The following is a 23,525-nucleotide window of genomic DNA, read 5'->3' as shown; positions in this document are numbered from 1 at the left end:
TTAAAACTTCTGAATATGCTGAGAGAGATTGACAAAACTTCGAACGTTCGTAGAAGAAAGATGGAAAGTGATATCTGGTGTGTATCAGAAATGTATGCGTTATGATAAAACAGTTGCTTTCACAAACTGTATGGTCAACGTCCAGTCGTTCGGAAAGTTGTAGCTGATTGGCTGGTTAGAAATAACAGAATGTGCTACAGCCTGGAAAGTTGTAGCTGATTGGCTGTTTTGAAATGATTCATTGATGTCAATGATATTTGGCCTACCAATAGTCTACAAGGTTCTGAGATGCTGCGCACTGCAAGAACTGCAGGGATTGGCATGTGGTACAAACAGTGTCTTGTTTAACACTTAAGTTTCGTGCAAAGTTAATCAACTTTAGTAGCGTTTCCGTTTTATTGTGAGGTTTGCATGACATGGGAAAATGCAAACTTAAGCAATTTTGTTGTGCTAAGATGATTTGTTAGGCCATGCAACATTTACTATTCGAAGCACAAGCATGCAATATATAATATATCACATGCATTAAGGAAGACAAGTTTTCCTTTTACATACAACAGCTTATTCTCCCTCACGTCAAGTGTAGATCATTTGGGGGGAGGGGGTTAGTGTATATATCTATGACATGAGGAGGATGCTGAAAGGTATGAAATCTGACTGCTCAGTGTGTTGACAATCTCATCTTATGCTAATAATGAAAGCAAAAAGTACACTTTTAGTGCAAGTGAAGCCATGATTTATGCAAATCAACACTTTAGAAATCTTTGAAATCACGGTATCAAAGTCAATTGGAATTTAACAGGAGACCGAGATATGTCATCTCACAGACTATTGCAAATACATGCATCGCCATTTTATATTTTCACTCAGTTTTTTGTTTTGTCTTGTTGGATATTTTAGCCAAAAAAAACAGCACTAGTGTCCTGAGTTGTGAAATCAAGAGAAAAAGTAAAAGTCAGAAAGGAAAAATCCAGAATATTGGAAATGGCTTTACATTGGTGCAGGGTTCAGAAGTTGCAGTTAGGAATGCTTGAGACAATGGCTGGAATTGACTTACATGAATCTGACGTCCATCAGCCCCTGTTTCTTTGAAAATTAGTTTAATCTAGCATGGGAAACAAACAGGTTCAACAAAGCCATGGTCACAAATGGTGGTAACATTCACTGAATGATGGGTGCACAAGTGTTACAAAATACTATTAGTGGGAATGCAGAGAGCGCCCTCAATCGACGGATCTTTCAGTCCAGCACCAGTGGACCACATTCATGCAGTGCATATCAGAAATCCCTCCATGGGGCGGATTGAGTTTCTTATGAAATACACATTCAACTTGTTAGACCCATGTTGTAAAACTTACCCAGCTTTTTATGATGAAACATGGTGTTACTTTCACTTAGATATACATTTGAGTCATAAAGAAATATACGTATCATTTATCAGAACCAAATCAAAGTATAAACTTTTAATTATTTATATCACTTGCTTTTATATTAATAATAGAGAGAAAAATTTATTTACTCAGTTGTGTTGTACATATAGAGTATAAAATGAAGATTGCTAATATTTCATCAGTGGCTTAGCCTTGTTTTCATTAGACGTTACGGTGTAGTAATTGTAGGTTTTGTTAGATTCTAAAATCTTTCTAATTGTGTGATCTTGTAATTTTGAATACCAAGGAGGGATTGTACTGAAAAGAATCGTAAAAAAGGATTTTTGAAGCTGTGACTGTCATTATTTTCACTTTACAGATGATGAACACACAGAGATTGTAAAAAAAATGAAATAACCTTTGGTACAAAGAACGACATCATCTGGTTTTTATTGATTTGTTTATCATGGTCTAGTTTTATCTCAGCGAGGAAAAAATCTAATGACTGTTGATCAAAAATTTGCCAACTTGACCGTGAAAAAAATATTGGACCAACTATTTTCACTAATTTGAAAAAGTGAAGTGGGCCTTATGCAAATTTTGAAAACTACTTGATACAAAACTATGTTAATTTGTTCCTAAGATTTAGATGGTTTTCCAAATGCCAGTTCTTTCAGGTGATGGTTAACTCCCTCCCCCCCACCCCCTGTGCAAGGGGTAACCTGATTCACACTGCACTAAACTTTTAGTGTGTCACCCGGTAGCTTATTAGGTGCACACTTAGTGTTTTTGTTTATGAATGGTGCAAAAATCGTGTTCCCTTTTCTTGACAAGACAACAGAGTTAACAGAGTTCTAATCTCTAGTTTTTCTGTAAATTTAAATTTCGCCTAAAATATATCTTCACTCTGAAATGCCTCAGTCACTACAAATCACAAACACCAATACTCTTTTGTTCTTTCACTTTTAAATGAAAACATGTTTACTGATTTATATACAATGAAAAGCTGCTATTTTTTTTCATGTTTTGGTATTTTTTGATATAGAATCAAAATTTGACAAATGCCTAAGTGTGGTACAATATCTTGAAATGTTCCCAGGCTCATAAACAACTATCACTTGTGAGACTAGCATAGTGTGTAAGAAATGTGAAATGTAAACAGAATTTAAAAATCTTTCCAATTATTACATCTCTCATTTCTTGATGGAAGCAGCTGCCCAGTGTACCTGTCTCACTGTAACTGATATGTCAGAAATGCATTGGTTTAGACTCTACTGAGTAAGGCTTTGTGCATGCGCTTCAAATTGACATGCTAGGGACTCAGGTACTGTGAATGTAGGCCTCTTCACATGGGAGTTGGTGTGGCTCTTTAAAACTTGGTACATCATATTTGAATATATTTGTTGCAACTCGGGCCAGGTAATGTAGGAGAGTACAATCACTACTAATCAGATTTTGAATCAGTTTTTTTCAAAATAACATTCATGCAAATTTGAACAGTTTTTGTGATTCCAATCATGTTTTCAATCAGTGAAAGTTACCTCATTCCATAGTCGCATAGTGGTGGCATGCCAAAATATCCTAACAAACCACAGGCTACCCAGACAGTATTAATAAGCATATATGAGTTTTTCTCACTGTTTTCTCTATCAGTTCCTCTCCTTTTCTTCATCACAGTCCCTCTATGGATATAGGGACTGTGTTCATGCTCTGACTGATCGGAGTAAATAAAATAAACGGTTATATAATCTAACCTAGCCTCTTAGGACGTTTATCTCTCATATACACATCTTGTAATTAATTAGTCAACACAACTAATTATGCTAATCCGTGGACTTATCAGGGATTTTACGGGTTGGTCAACATCTCGAAAGATAGGAAAGGTTACTAAAATTTTTCATTTACATCTCTATCTTTGCAATGTTGACCAACCCTTGATAAGTCCACGGATTAGCATAATTAGTTGTGTTGACTAATTAATTACAAGATGTGTATATGAGAGATAAACGTCCTTGTAATGGGTGTAAAATGAATAAAGGGTTAAGAGGCTAGGTTAGATTATATAACCGTTTATTTTATTTACTCCGATCAGTCAGAGCATGAAGACACAGTCCCTATATCCATAGAGGGACTGTGATGAAGAAAAGGAGAGGAACTGATAGAGAAAACAGTGAGAAAAACTCATATATGCTTATTAATACTGTCTGGGTAGCCTGTGAACAAACTGCAAGGAGACATTACTTGTAGCTTAGGATTGTGGGTATCAAAAGTGGCCCAGGACTGGGGAGAAACATAAAATCATACATCATTTTCCCCTCAGTAAATTTTTCTGTAAATATAGAGTGAATCTTGCTTACAGTGCATATAAATAAACAAAAAAACATACTTATTGTTGTGTCTGTGTTTTTATGTTTCTCCAACAAGACAATATTGGTGAATTTGGAAATAATTTCATCTATTGTGGAGCTATAGAACTCACAGATGTTATGACTCCTAGCTTCTCCCATTCACCACACAGTTTACCATGACCCGATGTTTTCAGATGCAGTTTACCCAATGTATATGGTACAGAGATGGTTGTAAAAAGATTATGGCTGCTATCGTGCATTGGTGATGACATTTACCATCCCTTTGGAGCATATCGAATTTGAAGACCTGAATTGTCAAGAGTTTGTGAAGTGCCATGTCTTCTTTAATTTTGAAATGGAAATACAAGGACTGAGAAACATACTTTTTCTGTCATGTTCCTTGTCTTCCAACATTGTGCCTTAACTGACTTTTAAAACCCTTTGAATGCCGAAGTCAATTTTTGTCTCCTGTATAAAATGTAACCCAGCCTCTTGTTTTCAGATTTGGGTATTTTTTTTTCAGATTTTCCCCTAAATTTTGATCAAAATCGTAGCCCATGAAAAGTGATATCAGCGTGGTCCAACATTATCGAAAAACCACAGAAAACTTCATAAAATTACTTCATAAAATTTTGGTGGAAAATTTAAGCACTCAAAGGATTTGAAATCAGATTACTAATTCAAAAACTGGGCAGAATATGAAGCCATAGAAAAAAAATTATTTGTATTCTTCAAACTGCATCTTTTTCTCTGCTATTATTGTATAAAAAATGCACTATATCTGCTATCATATTAATTTGGTTTTAAGAAATATTACATCATACCAGCATATTGATGGTGCAAATGTAGCGATCTGATTAGTCAAGATGTGAAAAGAACTGTGGTAAATTCGTGATATACCATGGTTGGCACATGTGCAAACTCTTGGCAAGTGCAAAAGTCCTTTTTTGACATTCAGTGCCAGAATTTCAATATACCGTTATGATATAATAGCAATCACACTTACCGATGGTATACCACTTGATTTTGACCAGCTCACTTCATATATGCACTCTCACTATCGCTTGTGCATATATGTCGCAAACTGGTCAAAATCTTGTGGTATACTGTCACTGGATATGGTTTATTGCTTAATTGTATTATTGTGTCTACTGTGACATTCTCATAACATTGAAGCACTTCTCCCATCCTGTAGGTAGGTGGCATGACTTGTGGTCTTGACTGGTACTACCAGAAATTCATACAAATATACTTTTCTAAACTAGGTTTATTTTCATGAAACATTCATTCAAAATATTTCAGCATTGTTAACAACTACCAGCATTGAACATTAATCTTAACAGGGTATGGTTTGTAAAGTAGGAAACGTGATTTGTGTATGTAGGTAGTGGGGAGGCATGATGGTAGATTGGCATCCAGTTGCTTGGCTATTGTCTCATCAGAACAGTTACTGTCCGGCCAAGCTGGTCATTCACCCCATGATCTAAGCACCAGCCTACCACCTAGCCTGACAGTTTGCTGAAGTTCATTCCTTCAATTTATTCTGTTTGATATTTACATGCCCACAGACTTGGAGCAAGTCTAGCATGATGGTCATCTTTGGAGCTTTGTTCATAGGCTGTGTAGACTGACAAAGTCAGGCATGTGAGGGCGCTCTTGGTTTGTGCGAAATCCCAGAGTACTAAGGTAAAGTGAAGTTTTAAAAAATAAAATCAATTTGGAATTTGTCAGCCAAGGCCAGGTTTTCCTAGTGATTGAGCGCACTACCTTTGAGTCTGTGTAGTAGTGAGTTATTTTCTGCCGGATTGATTCTGAGAGAAACTCCCCTGTATGGCGGTCACCCCACTCAAGCCTTTCACATAAGAACAGAACACAAATCATCGCGTTCACCCAACACAAACCACAGACTTGAACTAAGTCTACAGAGCATCCTCCCCTGAATGAATCTTTCAGTCTTGAGCCAGTGCAATGACATATCCAAAAAGTCTCTCTCTCTGGAAATTCACTAAGGTGAAAATGAATAACAGAAACACCACAAATCCATTCTTGTTTCAATGTCTATCTTTATTTCTTGTATAGAATAATGTCAGAGCTTGAGGAAAAAAATCAAAAATGACTAGAAAACTGGTTGAGAAGATGACAGATTAAGATATATGGCCAAAACCGGCAAAATTTCCATGTTTTAAAAAAAATTTCTTTTGAGCGTTTTACTCTCCACAATGTTATAAAATTAATACTCATTTTTAGACATTTAAAATCTAGGAAAGTAGTTTTATAGAAGTACAGGTTAGTGGATTTTACATTAGGACGTATTTCATCGAAGATATTAGCAGTTTAATTGCGAGTCACACACACGGTGTTAATTAGATGCTGGACTTGAGAACAAGAAGAAAATGGTGTTATTACTGTGTTCTGAAAATAAAATACAACACTATAATACGATAGTTTTGGAGAGCATCTTCAAGTGTTTACTGTGACAATGAAATGACAACTGGTGATTCATATTAACCATCAAAATCTTAGAATTTGACTTGAGAACAGAAACCGGCAGGCAAAGAATGCGTCCTCTAGTTTTTTAAGTGTATAGCCATATTGTAGTACTTCAATATTAAACATTTTTCATGATACGGTAACAATGATTTTAAGACTTAAGTGGTCTAAATCAGATACAAGACAGCAACAGTGTAAAAAATTTATTGACATATGATGCGCAGAGGCGGTCTGTTTGTCAGAGAGACAAAATATATACTAAGTTCATAGAAATCAGATGGTAAAAATCCCAAATGTTTGATTTTTGGATAGAGGCAAAATCGCAGAAAAATTTGAAGTTTCATTTTTCTGAAAGGGCATCGTGTACCAGAGAGCAAAATTGGCAAGTCTTTGCATTCCACTTCTAATAAAATATGTAGACATGGAACATTAAAAACTACAAGGCTACACTGAATTACATCTTCGCAAGCATGGTCTAGTCCTATCCATTGTTATATATGGTGATTGTCAACCTGTTCACAGGGGAAACGGGGTGAACAGAACAGGGGTGACCCAGTTAATTTTGGGTATAAACCCGTCACCACAATGGTTTAGCCCAAACCTGTTGTTATTGACAATGACTGTAGATCTGCTTACACGGAATGGGGTGAAAAAGATACCAATTTTACCACCAGACTTTGGTACATCCCCAAATGATTTCTATAGGGTGGTCAGACCTACACACTGGGAAATGGTATGAAAATCTAATAGGCAAATAATTTTGGCATACAAAACTTTTTTCAAATATTCATTCTCAGCTTCATGATTTATAAACATCACTTTCTCAACTTTGCGCACATTCTTTTCAAAAAAATGAATTCTGAGTCACAAAACCTTCAAAGCCAGTAATTTTTTTCACTGCGTTTGAAGCGTTTACTGTGTTAAGTATGGCCACATTAATATCCCCTAATAGAAAACTGTATAGCTGAGTATAATTTGAGGTTCAATATAACAAACCAAAGCACTGAATATGTTCATATGCTTGAACCCACCTGGCAAATACCAACATAGACTTTACATCAACTTTTGTTTTCATCGACAAAGTCAGACGTTAACAAATTGAATTCTAACGATGTGATGACAAGCCAGATTTTTCACTATCATTTTGGTCGTTTTAACACAGGAATGTAATTTTCAACGTTTTAAAACAATAATGATGATACATTTAAAATATATTTTGGATCGCAAATGCCAAACTGTTTGAACTTCTCTCAAATCTGACTCTGAGAAATCAAAGTTAGAGCATAAATTCCATTTTGTCATTTGAAGTCTGCCCAGTGCAATAGTATCGAACATGCAAATGTATCTATGAAACGCCAGTATCTTTTATCTAGACTTCAGCTGTTGTAGAAAATAATGTTCAGCAAGTATATTCCATCATCGTGTCAATAGAAGTTGACAAACGGACAAAGACATCCACTGATATTTAGATAGAAGAGTTTCATGACGGGACTTTTTAAAATTATTTGGCAATGGAACTGCATTACAAAGAAATACGACATACAGCAGCGACAAACAGACTAGCTACAAAAATATATTGAATACACAGACATGTAAAATCAACCATACTCTGATATGAAAACTCTAACGTGTAGTTACAGATGAGATAGCAACTCTGACATATACAGAAATGTTGACGTCTGGAAACCAAAATCCATGTTTGAATATCAAAACATAGCTTACCATGGCAAAATATTTTTTTTGCCACACATTTAAATATTAAAATATGTCTTTTAATTATAAATAGTATTTTCCTTTCAAGCGTAATGTATTAATCTTTCCTATGATGTGTTATAAGCGTATGTGGTAGCCTATATAATTTCTAGTATCCCAATTAATTTTGTGGGAGAAACTACTTATTAGTGTTGTGTTTATCTATCTACATTGCTCTAAATGTACCAACATCTCTAAACTACCAATCACACTTCTTGTTACATACAGTCATGGGGCAGACAACAATAGCAGTGTATGAAACAGGCATTTTGATGCCACAAAACAATCTAAGCATTTGCTAGTGTAAGAGTACCTTCAGATAAAATTCTAGGCAGGCTATTGGGGAAAAGAACCCGTCCCACTTTTCAAGGATAGAAAAAAAAGGTGCAAAGATGACAGATTATGGCAGGAACTGATAAAACTAAAATCCAAACTGCGCAGACAACGTCCATCTTTCAGGAGCTGGTGAATCTAAGCTGTGTCCTCTAACATATGGCCAGGCTTCTAGTGTCATACTAAATAGTCAGGTTATGATAATAAGAATACTTGTGGATCATGCATGGTCTTCTTTCACCCGTTCACACCAATGGTTTAACCCACACCCACTGTTTATCAATGGTGATTGTGGACAGGTTTACAGGAAATTCGGGGGTGAACAGGCTACAAAACAAACCAGTTGAAGTACTCTGTTGAGGGCAACAATTGTTAATGACAGCAGTTCCTTGGGAATGAGACGGTTAATGGTCGCCGTTTTGGCTGCCATCCGGCGGCTGCACAACTAGATCATGTTGATCCATGGTCATGAGGGAATCTCCACCGACGTCATGGAGTTGAAGTGGCAATGTTGTAGCTGTGGCTCCATTCTGTTCAAGTTGAAAGAAAGATGATATTGAAAAATTTGCAAAAAGAACTTTTGCAGAATAAATACAGAGGGTGTAGACAGTTATGTTAACACCTGTATAATGCAAACTTGTAAAATTAATCTGCCTTCAGCAGAGAGAGATTTATGCATTGACGATTGTGTTTTTGTTTCATTTCTTTTTGTGAGTCATTTTTCATCAGTGTCCTCAACCACATTACTTTATGGATATTGACGCTTTATAAATAAATCATGATAATCATTATTTGGTTTTGGCATAAGTCAAGTCAATAGGGTGTATTGGTTAGCTGTCTTTGTAGCCAATTGGTCAATACAAGTCACATGACCAATTAGCATGGAAGTTAATGATTAACATAAATGTTAAACTTGTGCTAGAAGGAAATATTTCTTATACTACAGTTGGGGCAACAATCATAAGTTCCTTTGATATTGGGGAAACAAAATAAATGGTTTTGGTTTAAATTTGACCTTTTTACCCGTAATTTACTGTGAACACATCCAAACTCGCCATTGATAATGATACATTTTGGCCAAACTATGGTTACCTCCAGAAAATAATTTTACATTGTTCTATATCTGCCTTAACATAGCAGAAACTTTCTCCTTTGTGAACTCCACAAAATATGGCCACCTTGATATGTATCCTGAATTGATAGAGCATAGGGTACAGAAGCTGGACATCTTTGACTTTATCCCTTTCATCACCATGGTTTGGCCCAGACCTATTGTTACAAAGGTTATTGTGGACCTGTTCACATAGAATTGGGGGTGACCAGGTTAGAACATGGAAGAAATGCGGAAACAGGAACTCTTCATACCTGTTGCATATCTGGAAGTTCTTCGCCATTCTCAGGACCTCTACCACAACCGGAGTGAAATCTACCTCCGTCCCCTCGGACTCTGTTCATGGCATGCCTGTGTCTGGACTCGTGTAAATATTTCTGTTGGAATAAACATGATAGGTTTTGTCATTCACTGTTCCCCCAGGAAGGAACTATTACCACATGTGTGTGTGTGTGTGTGTGTGTGTGTGTGTGTGTGTGTGTCATGAAGTTTGGATTAGAAGCTTTTCACAAACTCAATTATTGCTTCAAGATTCATGACTTCAATACGCTGCAGATTCAAGTAAAAACTCACAACTCTAGACATATAATAAACAATTCTGTGCTGTCACTTTGAAAAACAGAAAACAGATCTATATAGTCTTTTCAAACACACGGAAAATTTTGTGTTTGAAAATCTTGAGATATACATGACTGAGAGTTTTGACGTGCCTTTCTGATGGCTGGGTATGGTACAACTCTTCCATTTTATAGATTTGGATGGATCCGAGCACAAAATTTTGGAAAAAGGATTCAAACGGAGGAATTACTTCAACCATATACAAGTTAAACCATAGACAATGGAGTGGGAAATTCCCATTACCAGGTTTGTATCTGGCCTTGTCTAAATTCAGATAAACCAAAACCAAAAACTGGCTGTATTCTAATTCTCCAATCTTTACTTTTGCTTACCTTCCTTTCTTTTGGAATTTTTCCTTCCGCCTCAAGTTTTGCCCGCGCCTGCCGTCTTTTTAAAATTCTGTGATACTGTTTGGCGTTGACGTAGAGGGGCTCTTCCTCCAGGAGTTCAGCCCCCGGCAAAGGTATTCTCTGCATTGTTGGCACTCCCCCTGACGCTGGAACCATTTGCTGAAAAGAGAAAGCAGAGTTTGAAATTACTCTCTTATTGAAGTTTCCATCGTCCAGTTGGAAGAACATACAATAAATGTGTGATCTGATGATACACTACCACAAATTTGTATTTATGATGTAACCTTGTGAGAAATTACGTAATATAGCGGAGTTGATAATTTATGTCAAAGGGTAAAAGGTCGTGTCAAAGTTCACAGTGACAATCCATGTGATCTACCGGTACTTACCATGACCATTCCTCCTGAGGAATTTCCTGCCACTGGAACTGTCATCACTGTGGATGACGATGATGGCTGGGTTGTCTGCACCTGGATTACACCACCTGTGCACAAATTTAAGATGACCAATCAGATCAAGTCAATCTTGTCAACACTCTCTCCAGAATTCAAATCTTTGATAAACAGTGGCATTATTTGTCTAATGACAGCCTATAACTTTTGTTTTTTTGCACACATGAATATAGTATATTGAGGAACCTCTGTATGGTTTACTAACTGTTAATGGCTATAAGTAATGTAAATGAGTTCACTATCAGAGGGGGTTCATTATTGCTATTATTTTATACTTTTGGCAATGTCAGTGAATTTGTAGATGTAGAGAACATCTGGGGCCACAACGCTGGATAATCAAATACATTATCAGTAATAATCTGGGAAGATGACATCACATTATTCATTGGTATCGATAAAACTACAATACAATTATTCATAATGAAAGGCAGCCTTAGACAAGCACTGATTACCACAATCATGACACTACACCCAGTTTTCTTTTGTCCTCAACTGTTTTGGACCCTTGAATTTTCAGACATTGGTATCTCCCCATTGTTTTAAATGTAGTGGTTGGGCCTATCAACAGTGAAATGGGGATGAGGAGAGTTAGAACACTAACTGTTTGCTTGGATCTGTCCCTGCTGTACTACAGTTTGTTGTGTCTGGTTGTTTTCTGTCGCTGCCACTGGCTGGTAAAATATGGTTTGCCCATCCGTGGTCACAAGCTGCTGGAGTGCAGGCGCTGCGGCAGTGGAGGTGGTGGTAGTGGTTTGGTTGGCTTGTTGAGCCGGCTGCTGTATAATTATCTGTTGCGGTTGGCTTTGAGTTTGTTGTTGCTGTACCTGCTGGCCTGCTTGAACTTGAATTTGTTGTGGCTGCACGACTTGGAACTACCAATCAAAGCATACAAATGCGACAGATCAAATCAAGTAAATGGAAACATGAAGTATGCAGGGTGAGCAAAATCAGAGTAATTTTTCTGTACATTCACAAGTTTGTCAAAAATAACATTGAACACATTTCTGGGAAGTTTACTACAATGATATTGATGTCAGTGTGCCCTGAAACTGACAAAATATTGGAACTTTGCAATCCCTCTTAGAACTTCTTGAGTTTTATGAATGGCATGACAACAGAACTGGTATCTCCACAAACTGATGATGTCATACTTGCCATAGACAAAGCACAGTAGTCCATAATGGCGACACTAACTGCAATGCATTGTGGGTATCACTAGTGTAATGGTGCCATTTGCGTAAACCCTACACTAGTATTGGTAAATATGTACTATTTTCTTGTGTCATACTCATAGAGAATAGATTTGAGTTATGAGTACATCAGCTTTAACGGTACACATGATTTATTATATGGTAAACAATGAATTTGGGAATAATCAAGCCCTGATTCTCTCAAACTACAGAATATTTGGAACAGCAAATGCAAATGCAAATATGGTACTTCATGGTCAGGCAAAACATGTTTAAAATCAAGCTTTCAATGCTGAAATCTGATTGGCCATCGCCATGGTAATTAGACACATACCTGTTGTACTTGTGACCCGGATACTGGTATCTGTATGGTAGTTTGACCTGACTGTAATGCTTGCAGCTGCTGTTGAGGCAGTTGTAGTAGAATCTGTTGACCGTTTGCAGTCTGTATAATCTGACCACCTGAGGCACCTACTTGAACAACCTAGTGAAAAGAAAAAATATGAAATTTGTAGATCAAGTATTCAGAAACCATACACATAGAGAGTTAAAGCTTATTTTTATTCAATTATTACTTATAAATTGTGTACAATATGATGTAATTAAGGTTATTTATTACTGGTGTGGATGAGTGCAATAAAACATGTTATATTGCAATAAAACATGTTATATTTTGTATGCTTAAAATCATTGCTGAAATTCATAAATGTCGTCACCGTTACATAAAAACACTGGTTTCAAAATGCTTGCAGTAACAATTGGTAATCTTAAAACACAATATGACCCAGCTTGTTCAGTCGCTGAATGAATTTACAATTCCTATACCTGGGGGGTGGGTGTCTCCGTAACCTACCTGTGGTACCTGCAGCTGCCCTCCTTGGACTTGTGTAGTAGTTGTGGCCGGTATCGTCTGTTGTTGCGATGCAGGCTGTTGCTGAGGTATTGTCTGTATTGCTATCTGGTCGGCGTTGATGGTTTGAGCCACGGCTGATCCTTCCATCTTGACACCGAATTATTGAAAACCTACAACATATGAAATTGTAGTTTTACCCTACGGCGAAAGACAAGTCCTTTGCTAGGATGTTGGTTACACTAATGTAATGGATATTATGACTGGGATGATGAGGTTAAATTTTTATGATTTTAAAATTAGTTGAGGGAGCTAGACAATTGAGGCTTTACAGTGAACAACTGTCGCTGTTTTGCAGAATGTTTTAGTCTATTTGTCTCTAAATCTATTATTCACAATTTATGGGTGAATCTTAGGCAAGCACACTAGTTGCTTATCAATAACTTTGCCAAGTGGTTTTTTTTTTTATCAACCTCAGCCATATACTGCAGTTACTGCCAGTTTAGGTTTTATGATCACTATTTTATCACATTATGCACAGTTTCACCTTGACAGAACTTTTGAAGTTAAGTAAATTTATGATGCTGCTGGAAAATTGAACAAACATCATGCAGTCACAACACAACTGTTGCAAATGCCAGTTATCCGTTTGATCATCGTGTTTTCAACATACTGGTAACACTCAGACTGCCAGACAAATTTAGGATATAACCAAACAAAACTTGAAACAAACTTGCTGGTGTGGATAATTGTTTTTGAACTTTTAAATTGTGCCCACAACATCAAATATGCAAACAAACTAGTCTGTATTCTTGCTAGCTGTAGTACTGTAGCTCCAGGTTTGCCTGTGTATTTGGATTGTTTTGCCGTCCAACCCAAATACCTAGGCAAAACCTCGAGCAAGCCATTTCTGCAAACTATACACCAAGCTAGCTGATTCGAGACAACGGTAGGAAGTGTCACGCAGTAACTTGGCAGAAACGTGACATTATAACGTTCTTGGGTTTCATCAATTCTGACCTGGCAGTGTACAACACAAGCAAATATAAAGTTTATATATTAATCACATACAATATTGTTTACAACTTTAAACCCAGGCGGGCAGTGACGGCTGGCTTGGGGCTTTACACGATGATAGTTATCAAAAATATCGAAAGGTAAATATGGCAATATTCACAGTTGGGGTTGCACTGCATCTTCAAATCAACATGCGTCCCATGGTCTAAAAATCCGAATACTTCCATACGATAGTAGAGCTGCCTTTCTTTCGCTAGGACTGTTGTTGCTGGACTTCTGTCTACGCTGGCCTGCAGACTGCAGACTGGAATATCCCCATCGAAACATTTTGAATATGCCTGATCGGAGCCTCAAATACTGTAGAATACTGGATGGACCATCTGTCAGATCATAGACCTTAAATGGTCCGATGTCGCGCTTACAGACCATCAAAAATATTGGTGTTTTAGTACTTTTACGCAATACCATTCTTTCAAGTGAAGCGATGGCTCATACGCAGGACGCGTACAAACGCCCGAGTCCCGCTCGTCATACGTGACAGAGCGGTGAAATAATGGCCACCGGACAAATATATTCCGAAGGCCAAAACAATTTCTTTCGCTGTTTGATACTGGGCATCTCGACTGTTTCATAAAGGTTGTGATCAAAGACAGTGAAACTCTCTATGCTGCCAAAGAGGTCGTATGTGACCCGTATTTTACATCGGACCGAGCAGAGATCGTCAAACAAAATTCCGCTGACAAAGATGAAATGAGCAGGCGTCATGGCAGACAAAAGCTCAGAGTCTCAATGTGGCGAGACCCGAATCTGGCATTTCCCGAAATCAAATTCACACATCCTGGCTATTTTCACCCCTCTTAGACACAAATCTCGCGCCCCACAGCTGAGTGGGCAATATTTCGACCAAAGGAAAGAAAATTAGTGACTTACAGGTAAAAGAAGAAGATCTGATTGGCTGTAAATGTAAGGATACAGCGGCCAACGAATAGGAAAACGACTACCCTCGCCGTCCTATACCAGCCAGAGACGCCTTTCCAATTAAAATGGCGAAATCTGATCACATGACTATCATGTGATCAAATATACCTCATTATAATCTAATTATAATGTAATTTGCATCGTTAATCACACTTTCTAACTGAATTCTGGGACATTTGTATGGCTTTGTAATGGAGTATGTTTTCATGGGTGAGTTGAATGTAACGGCCGAGATTGTCGATCACAGTGACGACGATCAGACGTGCAGGCTCCGCGGCGTTCTTCCCACATTCAGTATCATTCTGATGATACAGTATGTTTTGTCAGATCCACCACCAGTTTCTAAATTAAGAAATGATTTGAAACATTTCGCAAGTTCGTATGTTAATGATTAATTTTTATTGTGTTGAGTATGGCCGATAGGTGGCGCCCGACTTCGAACTCGGCCCGAGCTTAATCGTTTAATTACACAGCCTACCAGTACTAAATATCGTCCATAAACTGCTTATCGCTTTAAATGTGAATCTTTGGCATCAGTTTCCCGTTTTCGTTTCCTTTTGCACACTTGTCGCTGCATGTTCTTCAGGATAGTAAAACTATAAGTAGAACAGTTTATTTGACAAAATTGATGCATATGAAAACACCTGTCATAGCCTCTCCTAGGAAAACTACATGTAGGCCTATTCTACTTGTATACAATCCACCACTTCATTTATACAGACAGTTCTTTCAAGTCTAATTGTAATTCGATTTAACATATTTTACCTGTGTATATGCAAAGCAGCCTGATCATGTTCACCTACCATCAATGTTTCATTTTCACTGTGTTGTATGTCTGCAGGGTGCAAACAGCTATGGTCAGCTAGGGTTAGGACACTGTGTTGACAAACACACTCCTGAAAAAGTTTCACAAATACCAGAAAAAGTGATATCCATCCATGGTGGTGGAGGCCACAGCGTTTTAGTGTCAGGTAATAAATGTAGAGAATATTATGTTCTTCTTGTTTATGATTGTGATCATCATTATGCAAATCAGTTTAGTGTATGTCTGTGAACTTATACAAGTACAGTGTACCAACATCATCGCAAGATATTGAGTCACTTTGTGTGCAAAGGTTGTACATACTGTAACATACCCATTTTTTTCCAAGTTTCATATTGTTTCCATAATGGTAAAAGGTGATCGAGTCTCATAATATATAAACATGCAAATCAGCAAAGCAAAACAATTATGACAGATTACAATTGCAAGTCTTGAGCAATTATGAAAGTTCAATCCATTCGTTCTCATTAGCCGTTGAAAAATTAGAGAGCTTACAGAACATGGAGAATTTGTACGGAAGTCTAACCTTTCGGGACGTCTCATAAGTAAAATAAAATTACTTTGACGATATCCTGTTACAATTTTACAATCATATCATGGGTATTGTTTACTATGATGTTGAATAAACTTTGTAAAACAATTGATATAATTTATGTTCCATTTCTATAGTGATTAGATGTTTAACAATTTCCTCAATATTCAGTTGAAACATTGTTGAAATGTCTCACTTTCATTAGATAGCCTTGCTGGCCCAAACTGCCATTTGTAGAATATCTCCAGTCTATGTCTAAACTGTATTGCCAGCATATATCCTGTTATTGATTTTACCAGAGTATTTCACCAATTGAGTTATTCAGTATCTGTATTAATTTTTTTAAAGAAGACAAATTTTCACAAAATTGAAATTCTGTCGATACATAAGGTCAGACTAGAAAACAACCAAAACTACAGAAGTGGTGTTTCTTTCATCCTAAATGAGACTGAATTGATATCACATTGGATTAAAATGTACACTTTAATTGTCTTTTTAGAGTCTGGAGATGTGTTTGTCTGTGGCTGGAATTCCAAAGGTCAGCTAGGGGTCAATCACACAGACAACCTAACAGTGTTCCAGCGAGTATCTGGGTTACCGCCTGTCAAGAAACTCAGCTGTGGTTGGGACTTCACTGTAGCCTTGACAGGTGAATGCACTTTTTGCCAGATTCAATGTCATCATCTTGAAACAAGCTTTCCAGGTCATTAGGCCCAAAAAGAAATAGCTTTCTGTTTGAGTGTAACTAATGGAAACATGAAATTTCCTAGCATGTTGGAAAAAATCGATATGCTATTGATGCTTATTAGGTAGCTTAATTTTATAAACCATTACATATTTTTTTAAATTGTCAGTGTTAAAGTTTTGGCTAATGACCAGCCTGATTTTCAGTACACAGCAAAGTTGAAGTCATTTAATGGTATATTTGATGTGTTAAAATTGAAATGATTAATTACAGTACATGGGAAATTTCTTTTTATATTCCAACAAAATACAACGCATGTGATTTTTGTTGCCTATAATAAAATCAAGGACCACAAGAGAAAATGAACACACTTTGTATGTGTCAAAAAGTGGTTCTCTATTAAAAGATACCAGGTAGAACTGTCATGAATTGCACTTCCAGACACGTACTTAAAGCCCCTTCATTTTGCCAGAATCTGAATCAGGCCTGCTTTGAAATGTTTTGTAGACAATTATAATACAAGAGAAATAAAGAGTTTCATTTCTGGTGATTTTATACAAGATTAGCTGGATAGGTGGGTCCATCATATTGATATACGAAGTAAAGATATTACCAATGTGGAAAATAAAATTGGATTTCCTGAATATTTTCGTGAATATGTTTAAATACTCAGTATGCTTGTTTACTTTGTTGATCCTGAAACATGTTTTTTAACTTTGACACATTCAGAGAACAACAAAGTCTATGCATGGGGATCTAATGCATATGGTCAATTGGGAATACCTGAAGTACAGAAGTATGTTTGCGTCCCACAAGAAGTAAAGGTAGGCCTAGACGAAATGTAATATACATAGAGGGTATATGATATCTTAGATTCACTATATACATACCTACGCTGTCATATTCTATTGGCTTGGTTTCAGTGCAGTTCTAGTATTCTCTCTTGTACGCTGTATGCAGCATTGTGTCTCAGAGTTGTCACTGCCGGCTGTGTATCATAATGTTTATGCTTATTTTGGACCTGAAAGCAACAGTGTACAGGCGTCTGATAAGTGATCAATCAAAGAAACAAATTTTGTCCAAAACTCTTCCAACCAAGTCACTTGTTGTTTATCATCTATCATTTCTATAGGCACTGCAGGGTTTGGTTGTGGACGTCAAGGCTGGACTGCGTCACAGTGTTGCAATCACAGCGGATGGTGCAGTGTGGAGCTGGGGATCTGGTAGAAAGGGACAGCTTGGTGTAACTGATGATACAGGAACTGGTTGTCCTGCTTTGCAGAAGTTACCCACAAAGGGTGAGGACAGTTATCAATGTGTCGAATATTGAACAATTTTAATATGGATTCGACTGTTATCATGAAGTGTGAAAATTGTAACATCTGGAGTTTATGGACTACCTATTACCGTATTGACCGATTACCGTAAGAGTTGGTTACTTGTACTATACAAGTGAATTACTTCATGTGTCAATTAATTTCTGTTAAATTCATTTTAGAAAACAATAATCATTATCAGTTGTAGATCATGTTACAGTGACTTAACAGATTGCTTTTGGGAAACATAAAATTTCCAGCTTCCCAAGTCATTTTACAAGGGTTCCAAAATGTTCACTCATTCCATAAGTGTAGTTGACCTGTTAGCCTCTTCATTTCCTCCAAGATTTAAGCAGAAAATCAGAAATGTGACTAGAATAGTGCATCCTGGTGGTCGATAAAAAGGAATTTTTTGTAGTCCCTACCAGGAGTTGCATCATGGGTAATATTACTCTTTGAAGCACCGTACTGGAACAAAACAAAGTGATTGTCATATATTAATTCCTCCTTGGAATTCTTCACCCCATATTGGCTATACAGTGCATTCCTGCCAGTGATCATAATTGTTTTAAATATTTGATGGAATTGAAATATTTCTCTGGTCATTTTTTTCTCCTTCAGTTCCAAATATACAAAATGCCAAATCAGTGGAGACTGGGTCCTATCATACAGTATGTCTGACAGGTATGTATGTATTGTTTCATTATTTTTTTGATTTCTAATCATTTCACTGGTTGGCAGTTAATGTATGCATATAGGCTATATAGTGACATTGTACATCTCTAACATGACCTTCTGAAATAGACTTGGTAGTATTGTCTCTTTCTTGACAAAGAAAATCCACAAATTTGAATAAGACCTGACATCCTAGCATTGTAGGATATCTTCTTGTGAATGAAAGAAAAATGAGTTAGGCTTGGTAAAGAGTGAGCTTAAGAAGGTCAGGTCACAGTGAACATGCATATTTCGTTTTGCCAGAACTTCTCTCAGTGACAACAGTAGGAAGTGCTGTTACAGTCAGAAGAGATGTAAAAATAGCATAAAGGCTCGTAATATGATCAAGACATTGCAAAGTTTGTGTGCTTTGAGAAGAGACCATCAATGAAAATTGCTGACTTGACAGTTCCTCATCATCCACTGAAACTTCAGTGTGTTGATTTTTATCTTGATAAATTCAATGTTTTATAACACTTCCCAGTAAAACTCAAACAAGACCAAAGTTGAGATATTAATCTTTCTAGGTTTTTAAATCATTCTTGCCTTTACTCTGAGTGAACTGACTTCCAGTGATGAGTTACCTGTAGGTATTATCATGGCAATGTCGCACACAATATGCTGCCAATATCCAACACAAAATACTGATACACTCAGTAATTTTGAAATTTGAAATTTGCAATCAATCATGACAGTTTTGTCAATAATTGATCGCAGGTGATGGTGAATTGTATGTCTGGGGGATAATAATCACAAACAGTTGACTGATTCTATCAAGGGAGTCAGTCAGAAATTGGGCAGTGGTCAGAAAGAAATTGTATTGACTCCTCAGAAGGTCAATATGGAATTATTTGACTGTCAGAGAATACAGGAAATTCACTGTGGCTGGACACATACAGTGGCAGTCACAGGTAAGATATGATTAAATATCATGACACAGAGATTAAAAGACATCAAACAGAGACCATACAGAAATTATATCAACTCAAAGGAAGTTGATATAATTTCCATATTATCCAAGACTAAGACATCAAAGAGGCCATTATAGGATATTATATTAACTTTTACAAGAGGTTGATATTATTTCCAAAGGTAAAATGGAATTATTTGACTCTGATTGATAGGAAATTCACTGCAGATAATCACAATAACAGGTTTGCTACAATAGTGTAGAAGTTTGGAGATAGGATGAAAGGAAAACAGTTTGGAGATAGAATGAAAGGAAAACATGTAGAATATGTTCAGCATAGATTTTTTAAGTTTTTTGCTTTGAAAACTAATGTTTTCTCCAAAATGAAGCACCACCTTGTGATTGTTTTAAATAATTTTGAAAGTAATTTATTTATGATACACTGAAAAAGGAATACTTTGATAAAAATTTAAAAATGCTATTTGGCAAAAAGTATATGGCAAGTGTTCAAATTCTTCGCTGCATTTTGTTTCACTTCTTCATTTCCTGTGAAGCAGCAGACTCCAGATGTATTTACGGCTGGGGAAGATGTGATTACGGTCAATTAGGAACAGCCCCATCCAGCATGTGTCATGATGGTGAGCCAATGAAATGTAGAGGGCAGCCAATGGAAATTGCATCGCTCAGAGGAGTTGTAAAACAGGTCAGATTTGATTGGATGATGCATGTTGTCATGCAAATCAATTGACATAATTTGCATATCAGTTGGAAATGGTCCAATTCTTCATTATGAAAACAATACAGCTTTCATGGACACCTCCCTCAGCTTTTTGAAGCAACTGGACTCCATGGAATTGTGTGACTTTGTAAATTTGTCAAGTATGTGGAGCATCTATGAAACCAATGATTTTTTCATTGTTCATATTTAATTTAAGTTCACATGCAAATATCTGTCAATATCCCTTTATATTTCTTAATCAAATTTCATTCCTATTAAAATGCAAAATTATTTATGAGTGAATCTAGCCATTGTGTCTATGACCTTACTGGAAGAAAAAGGTAGACAGTGGGAAAAGACAGTCAGATCAACAATAATGCAACCGATATTATGTTTTTGTTGCAAGTGACAAGAGTCATAAACATATAATTATTAACTTTCTTTGATTATTTAATGATCTTAGTGACACAACACAATGCTATCAAAGATGGTAAAACTCCATTGTCTCATTTTAGAAAGGTCATATAAAGGTCAAGAGCAAGGCAATATTTAGAAACAAGTTGCAGGCACCAATAAAATTTGCAATTGTAAATATTTTTATGTGTGACTTTAACAAAGTTGTAAGCTGCCTTCCTAGATAGAATTTTGTATGGTAAAAATTGTACTGTGTATTGATAGATAAAGGCACTGTGAAATTCAGCAAACTGGAAGACTGCACAGAAAAAGGATATTGTTTGATCTAATAACCAGACTTTCAGCTTTAAGATTGATAATTTTGCTTGTGTCAATGAAACTCTAATCCAAAGATGTTGGAGTTATGTACACCATTTTGGTTTCAAAAATGTCAAAAGGGGTCATCACCAATCCATAAATATGTCTCTAATTCTTTAATTTTAGATGATTTGCGGAGCTGAGCATAATCTTGCACTGACAGGTAATTGTGACCAGAAACTTTTCAATAAAAAGCTTAAAATTTGTTCATGAAGTTGCATTTGTTGAACAAGTTGCAGAGTTCTCAAAGAGCTTTGTCCAATACAGCTGATGAATTTCAATTTTTCAAAGTTTTAACAGAATGGCTAATAACTTTATCATACATATACGGTATAGTTTTTTTGCCATTTTGACAAAGATACACCATCACTGCATCCACTCTCTCTGGACTGTGAAATTCATAGCAGATTTATCCCTTTTCCTGCCAGACATCACTTTCCCATCAGCCAACTCAGTGAAAAGCGGTATTGAGCCAAAATATGACGTATTTTCACCCACTTGGCTTGGTCTGTTATAGCATCTTTGGTCCAAAAAATCAACTTTACAGTATTTATGTTTTCAACAGCCTTCAAATGTACAGTATTATGTTAAAAATACACGATATGGAATATGTTGAGTTTCATTAATTTTAACCATCTTGACCTTGTGGTGAAATATGGACTTGGCAGGAAAAGGGGTATACCTGTTTATGTCAGTGCAAGAGAACATAGAAGTTGAACACTTACGAAATTCCATCATGACACTTCCTCTGTATTTTGTTGATATGGTTACAGATGACGGCAGAGTGTTGGCATGGGGATGGAATGAACACGGAATGTGCGGTGACGGAAGTGAAGTGAATGTCAATGAACCTAAATTGATAGAAGTACTCTCTAAGAGAAAGATAACATTGCTAGGGTCTGGAGCTGGACACTGCTTTGCACTCGGTGAAAACAGATGATTTGGGTGCAATAGCTGTAACTCTTGATAGTATTTTCATTATTTTACTACTTGAAAATGAACAAATTTCTTCAAGTATTCTGAAATAATACAGTGGGCCATACAATGAGGTAGCTGAGTGTCTGTATCTTGGAACTCTCGCATTAGACCTATGTTGTTAAGTACGTTGTACTGAAAAATCGTGATTTCTGTAGGTGCCATTTATAGCAACCTTAGCAGAGTTTCACCCTTTCATCACCATGGCTTAGCCCAAACCTATTGTTATCAATGGTGATCGAGGACCTGTTTAAAGGGAATTGGGGGTGAACAGGTTAAAGTGAATTCTCTCTCTGCCTCGGTTTCATTGGACAACCTTCACCCGCTCTTGTGAGTGGCAAAGTCAATTTTTGTCACCTTTCTGAAATATAACCAAGTTGATTTTTTTCTGATTCTTTGGAAAAAGTTTGGTCAAAAACTGTAGCCATTGAAAAGTGATGTCCATTTGGTCCAAAATTATCAAAAAATTTACAGAATCATGGTAAAATGTTGCTATAAAATTTTGCTGGGAAAAATTACAGCACTCAAAGGGTTTTAGTAGCATCTCAAATCAGCCTCTGACAAATCACAGTGATTCATAGCTCACATTTCGCTTTCAATGATTATTCAGAGAAATATGGACGATCAGAAGTACTGCTATGTTCTGATCATCTGCCAATTTTGAAGAGAATTAAAGCATATTTCTCCCTCCTGGGGACTTTTTGAAAGATGCTAAGTGCAAGGTTTGTTCTTTTAGCCAGAAAGAAATATTTTCCAAACATCATCTCTGCCTTCTGGACATCAGTCAATCCACTGTGCGAGGCAATGATATGTCATATGCATCAATCTATATATGGACGAGGATAGAGCTGCATAGCGAACAAGGGGCTGTGAGTGTAACACATACCTTGCTCGCTGCTGATCAAAGTTAAATTTCTACTTGGCTTTCCTACAATCTTTCTATTGAGTTTGACATTAGACTGTCATGTTACGGTAATATATGTGTTTATTTTGATATGTGTTTGTCATCGGTTGTGTACAAAATACCTCAGACTGGTCTAGTGCAGTAATGGACACACTATGACAGCAAAGACAGCATTACATCATATTTTTATCACCACAAATTTGTCAGTACAATTTTTCACCATTCTTATGGTGTTTTCAACTGAGTTTATTCAACATGGGGTTGGGGGAATGTCGTAACTTTGTCACACGTATCTCTACGTGTTCTGCTCATTTGCAT

General features: G+C 36.7%; 2 protein-coding genes across 3 annotated transcripts; one reads left to right on the top strand and one right to left on the bottom strand.

The window, feature by feature from the left end:
• Positions 1 to 5,761: 5,761 nt before the first annotated feature.
• LOC139138198 (nuclear transcription factor Y subunit alpha-like) lies at positions 5,762 to 14,965 on the bottom strand. Of its 2 annotated transcripts, none has more exons than XM_070706473.1 (8): positions 14,812 to 14,965; positions 12,868 to 13,037; positions 12,349 to 12,498; positions 11,426 to 11,696; positions 10,762 to 10,856; positions 10,355 to 10,531; positions 9,659 to 9,781; positions 5,762 to 8,823 (listed from the first exon to the last, which is right to left on the bottom strand). In XM_070706473.1, the coding sequence occupies exons 2-8, from the start codon at positions 13,012 to 13,014 to the stop codon at positions 8,698 to 8,700; spliced, it is 1,089 nt and encodes a 362-aa protein (XP_070562574.1). In that variant the 5' UTR covers positions 13,015 to 13,037; positions 14,812 to 14,965; the 3' UTR covers positions 5,762 to 8,697. The 2 variants fall into 2 exon arrangements, with proteins under 2 accessions (XP_070562574.1, XP_070562582.1); XM_070706481.1 differs by lacking the exon at positions 14,812 to 14,965 and adding an exon at positions 14,042 to 14,179.
• LOC139145033 (secretion-regulating guanine nucleotide exchange factor-like) lies at positions 14,933 to 22,350 on the top strand. Its single transcript, XM_070715951.1, is given in 11 exon segments — positions 14,933 to 15,069; positions 15,701 to 15,830; positions 16,714 to 16,863; positions 17,629 to 17,723; positions 18,032 to 18,197; positions 18,837 to 18,899; positions 19,647 to 19,670; positions 19,673 to 19,840; positions 20,394 to 20,542; positions 21,455 to 21,491; positions 22,102 to 22,350. Coding segments are annotated over 11 exon segments (1,161 nt in total). The 5' UTR covers positions 14,933 to 15,057; the 3' UTR covers positions 22,269 to 22,350.
• The last annotated feature ends 1,175 nt before the right edge of the window (positions 22,351 to 23,525 follow it).

This window comes from Ptychodera flava, chromosome 1 (assembly GCF_041260155.1).
Source record: "Ptychodera flava strain L36383 chromosome 1, AS_Pfla_20210202, whole genome shotgun sequence".
NCBI lineage: Eukaryota > Metazoa > Hemichordata > Enteropneusta > Ptychoderidae > Ptychodera > Ptychodera flava.
Note: the sequence above shows the minus strand (reverse complement) of the source record. Positions and strands in the feature narration are given on the sequence as shown.